Source organism: Rhinopithecus roxellana, chromosome 14 (assembly GCF_007565055.1).
Source record: "Rhinopithecus roxellana isolate Shanxi Qingling chromosome 14, ASM756505v1, whole genome shotgun sequence".
Lineage (NCBI taxonomy): Eukaryota > Metazoa > Chordata > Mammalia > Primates > Cercopithecidae > Rhinopithecus > Rhinopithecus roxellana.
In genome coordinates this window covers 65,689,143-65,694,885 of record NC_044562.1, presented here as the reverse complement: position 1 = coordinate 65,694,885, position 5,743 = coordinate 65,689,143, and the positions used below count along the sequence as shown (strand labels likewise).

At 52.4% G+C, this 5,743-nt stretch overlaps 1 protein-coding gene across 1 annotated transcript; it reads left to right on the top strand.

Moving 5' to 3' along the window:
• The first annotated feature begins 648 nt into the window (after window positions 1-648).
• Window positions 649-3,024, top strand: NEU2 (neuraminidase 2). The gene is made up of 2 exons (XM_010353137.1): window positions 649-849; window positions 2,083-3,024. Exons 1-2 carry the CDS (start codon window positions 649-651, stop codon window positions 3,022-3,024), a joined length of 1,143 nt encoding a protein of 380 aa, XP_010351439.1.
• The last annotated feature ends 2,719 nt before the right edge of the window (window positions 3,025-5,743 follow it).

Genomic DNA, 5,743 nt, shown 5'->3' with positions numbered 1-5,743 from the left:
ATTTTCTTAGACCTCTGGAGCACCCCGCGCCCCCAGCCTGGGTTAGCTGTCAGGAGCCGCTGTCTCTTCCTTTCCCACTGCGGCTCCACCCCCTGGCTGCCTCAGGGGGAGCCCACGCAGCGGGGGCAGCCGGGCCTCAGCCTCAGGCAGCCTGGGGAGCAGAACCTTAGAAGCCACGCTTTTTCTTTTTCCTTTTTTTTTGAAACAACTTTCTAGGGCTCTGGAGTTATAAAAAGCTCCCATGTGTCACTTTCCAGCATTTGGGCAGCTGCCGAATGCCACCCGGACTGCACTGCTGCCCTCCCAAGGTGTGCCCCTGGACTGATGGGCTGGGCTTGGCAAAAGCAGCTGGAGGTTATCGAAAATCTGTTGTAAGGAGCATTGTTAACTTATAATAAAAATCGAATCCAAAACATGCTTTTGCAATACCCCCTCCCAATATCCACCAGAGGCAAAGGCAGAATTAAGAAGCAGGGTCTTGAGATGTAGGAAAGGAGAATGGACCCCACGCGGGAGGAGGACAGGCCACCCCGACTTTGGTCCACTTGGCCAGAGGGTGAGCACCACCTGTCTTGGGGAATGACTCTGGGCCCATCTCAGGTGTGGCTGCAGGTGACACATCTTCTCTTCCTGTCCACCCCCAGCCCCATGGCATCCCTCCCTGTCCTGCAGAAGGAGAGCGTGTTCCAGTCGGGAGCCCATGCCTACAGAATCCCTGCCCTGCTCTACCTGCCTGGGCAGCAGACCCTGCTGGCCTTCGCAGAACAGCGGGCAAGCAAGAAGGATGAGCACGCAGAGCTGATTGTCCTGCGCAGAGGAGGCTACGATGCGTCCACCCACCGGGTTCAGGTGAGGCAGGAGGTGTCTGCACTGGCTCCTCAGGGCTCCGCCACACCCTTCGCTGCTGTGATCAGGGGCCAGGCGTGGATCTCAGGGAATACAGGGACAACTTTATCCCTCAATGGCTGAGGTCTGGAGGAGAGATAGAGCAGAGAAAGTGCCCCCAGTGGTCACCTGGACCTCTGGGCTCACCATGAATTAGTCCAGTTGGCCTCTATCTGTTTTCCTGAATGATTAAATGAGTTGCCCAGCATCCTTGATAACCTGAGGGAGGAATAGTTCAGTGTTGCATAATGGGTGGTTGTGTCCTTTGAATAAAATTAAGTTGGGGACCTGGGGTGGGGTGATGGCTTGTGTCCTGAAGTTCCATCTTATAGATTAAATAATTAATCCTGATAACAGCACCCAAGGCTGGCTGATCATATTGGAAGAGTTTAATATTATTATCATTCCTTTGTGGTCATAACTACACAGCTGTTCAAAGCATGGGATTTGAAGCAGATGGACCTGGGTTCAAGTCCTGGTTCTGCCACTGACCAGAGGTGTGACCTAGGCAACTCTTCCACCCTGTCTCAGTCTCTTGTTCACCGTAATAATGGAGCTATTAACAACTGTCCCCCAGGGGTTTAGGCATTAGATGAGACCATGGATGTTAGACTTTTGGCGCTATGTCTGTGTTTAGAACTGCTCAATGGGGGTAGCTATTAATAAATGGGGACAGACAGCACATGTGACATAGATTTGGGGATTCTGGAGGCTCAGTGTGACTCCTCCTTGGCTGCATGAGTAGGATATGGAGTGTAGAAGGTGAGAGGTGACCGTCACATTCCGTCTTGTACTGGTCAGGCTACTGCACCTCCCGCCAGGGCTTTGCTATTCAAGGATGGCGAGCTGGACTGGGGTGGGAAGTGGAGGATGAAGCTGGGAATGGCTCATGCACGAGTCATCTTCGTATCTTGTGGTCTGGCAGGTGGGTGTTCTGTAAATGCATGTTGATGGCAATGGAAGGAACAGAATCACTCAGCCAAGCGTGGCTGCCTTGGAGTGGTGAGGTGGATCCCTGGGTCTCGCAGCTCTGGGGAAATGTTGCGAGGAGGATATGAGTGTTGGGTGAAGAGTTCTCCTCGATGACTTTTGACTCTAACCCGGGAGACACGCCTGTGCCTACCCCTCCCACGCATGCAGCTCCTGGCACCATCCCCAGCTGTTTCAAGGCTGCCTTCTTTCTCTCCCCTCACTCAGTGGCAAGCTCAGGAGGTGGTGGCCCAGGCCCGGCTGGGTGGACACCGGTCCATGAACCCATGCCCCTTGTATGATGTGCAGACGGGGACCCTCTTCCTCTTCTTCATTGCCATCCCTGGGCAAGTCACAGAGCAACAGCAGCTGCAGACCAGGGCCAATGTGACGCGGCTGTGCCAAGTAACCAGCACTGACCACGGGAGGACCTGGAGCTCCCCCAGAGACCTCACTGATGCGGCCATCGGCCCAGCCTACCGGGACTGGTCCACCTTTGCGGTGGGCCCAGGGCATTGTTTGCAGCTGCACGACAGGGCCCAGAGCCTGGTGGTGCCCGCCTATGCCTACCGGAACCTTCACCCCATCCAAAGGCCGAGCCCCTCCGCCTTCTGCTTCCTCAGCCACGACCATGGGCGCACGTGGGCGCGAGGGCACTTTGTGGCCCAGGACACCCTGGAGTGCCAGGTGGCCGAAGTTGAGGCTGGGGAGCAGAGGGTGGTGACCCTCAACGCGAGAAGCCACCTCCGAGCCAGGATCCAGGCCCAGAGCACCAGTGACGGGCTTGATTTCCAGGAGTCTCAGCTGGTGAAGAAGCTGGTGGAGCCGCTGCCCCAGGGCTGCCAAGGGAGTGTCATCAGCTTCCCCAGCCCCCACTCAGGGCCCGGCTCTCCAGCCCAGTGGCTGCTCTACACTCACCCCACACACTCCTGGCAGAGGGCTGACCTGGGCGCCTACCTCAACCCACGACCTCCAGCCCCTGAGGCCTGGTCGGAGCCAGTACTGCTGGCTAAGGGCAGCTGTGCCTACTCAGACCTCCAGAGCATGGGCACCGGCCCCGATGGGTCCCCCTTGTTTGGGTGTCTGTATGAAGCCAATGATTACGAGGAGATTGTCTTTCTCATGTTCACCCTAAAGCAAGCCTTCCCGGCTGAGTACCTGCCTCAGTGAGCCCACCGTGCCCAGCACAAGGGCCTCGCTTTCACCTGCACGCCCGGCTTGGAGGCTCTGCTGTTGCCTCTCCTTCCCGTGGCCCCTGGATGTGGGGGCCGCTCTGGGCTCCCTTTGGTGCCGGTGTGTGGAGAGAGGTCCACCTCTTGCTCTTTTCCTCCTGCATGGTTCCAGTCTTCCCAAAAGGTTCTGTTTCAGCCCAGAAACCAAAAGTGCCTGGCTGCCTGTAGCCCCTCCATAGGGAAGGCATGGAGGGTCCTGCAGCGCAGCTGTCACCTTGCCTGCCTGTCCCCCAACCCCGGCTTTGTGTAGGTCTTGACAAATTTCCTAGTTCAACCCCTTCATTCTCGGGAACCACTCATTGTGTTCCTGGGGAAGAACTGAGACCACGATGTAAATGAGCAGAGATGTGTGAGTGTCCATGTGTATCTGCGTGTGCATGTGTGTTCGTGTGTGCCCATGCGTGCCTGTGTGTTTGCGTATCTGTTCATGTGTGTTCGTGTGTGTCCATATATGCCGGCAAGTGCATGTGTTCATGTGTGTTTGTGCGTGTCCATGTGTGTCTGTGTGTTCATGTGTGTCCATGTGTCTCCACGCATGTGTGTTCATGTATGTGTGTCTGTGTGTGCATGTGTTTGTGTCTGTGTGTGCATGTGTGACTGTGTGTGCATGTGTGTTCGTGTATTTCCGTGTGTGTCTGCATGTGCATTTTTTTTTGTGTGTCTGTATGTGTGTATGTGTTCCTGTGTGTCCATGTGTGTCTGCATATGCATGTGTGTTTGTGTGTGTGCCCATGTTCATCTGTGTGTCCGTGTGTCTGTGTGTGTCTGTGCGTATGTTTGTTCATGTGTGTGTGCTTGTGTATGTATCCTTGCCAATGCTTTGGGGCAGACAGCATGGGGAATAGCTTTGCAGGGAGTAAGGCAGGATCTGGGAGAATTAAGCTAGCTTAAGTCATTGTATTGGTGTCTTAGGGCTGCCGGAACAAATTACCTTAATCTTGGTGGCTTAAAGCAACAGAAATTTGTTCTCTCACAGTTCTTTCTGGAGGCCGGAAGCCTGAAATCAGCATGTCTGAAAGGCTCGGTGCCCTCTGGAGATGCTGGTGAGGGGGGCCCTCCCTGCTTCTTCCAGCTTCTGCCGGCTCTGAGCACTGCCTGCCGGTCCTTGGCTTGTGGTCGCATCACTCCAATCCCTGCCTCAATCCTCACCTGGCCATCTCCTCCTACTCCTCCTCCTCCTGTGTCTTCTCTTCTATGTTTATAATGACACTTGTCACTGACTGGATTTAGGGCCCACTCACATAATTCAGGGTGATTTTTTTTTTTTTTTTGAGACAGAGTCTTGCTCTGTTGCCCAGGCTAGAGTGCAGTGTCAGCATCTCAGCTCACTGCAACCTCTGCCTCTCGGGTTCAGGTGATTTTCCTGCTTCTGCCTCCCAAGTAGCTGGGATTACAGGCACGCACCACCATGCCTGGCTAATTTTTATGTTTTTAGTAGAGACAGGGCTTCACCATGTTGGCCAGGCTGGTGTCAAACTTCTGGCCTTAGGTGATCCACTGGCCTTGGCCTCCCAAAGTGCAGGGATTACAAGCGTGAGCCACTGTGCCCAGCCCAGGATGATCTTATTTCCCAAGATCCTGAACTTAATTACATTTGCAAAGATGCTTTTTCCAAATAAAGTCCCATTCACAGATTCTGGGAGGTGGATATATCCCCTTGCACTTCACAAAGGAGAATATCCTAAAGGCTACTAAATTGCTCAACATCATTAGTCATCAGGGGAATGCAAAATAAAACCATGAGAGACTTATCTACTAGAATACCTACATTTAAAAGATTAACAACAGCAAGTATCAGCAAGGATGTGGAGCCACTGGAACTCTCGTACATTTCTGGCAGAAAGTAACTGACACAACCACTTTGGCAAGCGTATTTGGTGGAATCTACCAAAACAAAATGTGTAAATACTCCATGGCCCAGCAGTTCTACTCTGGAGCACATATCCAAGAGACATGAATGTTCATAGCTGCCCGAGACACATACAAGATTGTTTATAGCAGCTTCATTCACAAGAGTCCTAAACTGGAAACAACCCAAATGTCAATAGAAAGTAAGATAGATAAATAAATTAGGGGCCAGGTATGGTGGCTCACGCCTGTAATCTCACCAAGGCGGATGGATCACCTGAGGCCAGGAGTTCGAGACCAGCCTGGCCAACATGGTGAAACCCTGCCTCTACTAAAAATACAAAAAATTAGCCGGGCGTGGTGGCAGGCACCTGTAATGCTGGCCACTAGGGAAGCTGAGGCAGGAGAATTGCTTGAACCCTGGAGGTGGAGTTTGCAGTGAGCTGAGATTGCACCACTGCACTCCAGCCTGGGCAACAAGAATGAAATTCCATCTCAAAAAAAAAAAAAAGGTAAATTTGGGTATATTCATTCAGTGGAATATTACAATACACAACAATGAAAGAGTGGACTACTGCTCTCCACACTAGCATGGCTGGTTTTCAGACGTCATGTCACGTGAAGGATGCCAGACTGGAATGAGTACACACCTTATTATTCTATTTACATGAAGTTCAAGGACTGTAGGGAAAAGAAAGAGAGATCAGCCTGTTACTGTGTCTATATAGAAAGAAGTAGACATAAGAGACTCCATTTTGTTCTGTATTTGAGATGCTGTTAATCTGTGATCCTACCCCCAACCTTGTCTT

What these genes read in the sequence shown, in the direction of transcription:
- NEU2 (XM_010353137.1), top strand. Translation starts at nt 649, where the DNA reads ATGGCATCCCTCCCTGTCCTGCAGAAGGAGAGCGTGTTCCAGTCGGGA. An exon ending in CGTCCACCCACCGGGTTCAG is followed by an intron (nt 850 to 2,082) that starts GTGAGGCAGGAG and finishes CCCCTCACTCAG; the next exon opens with TGGCAAGCTCAGGAGGTGGT.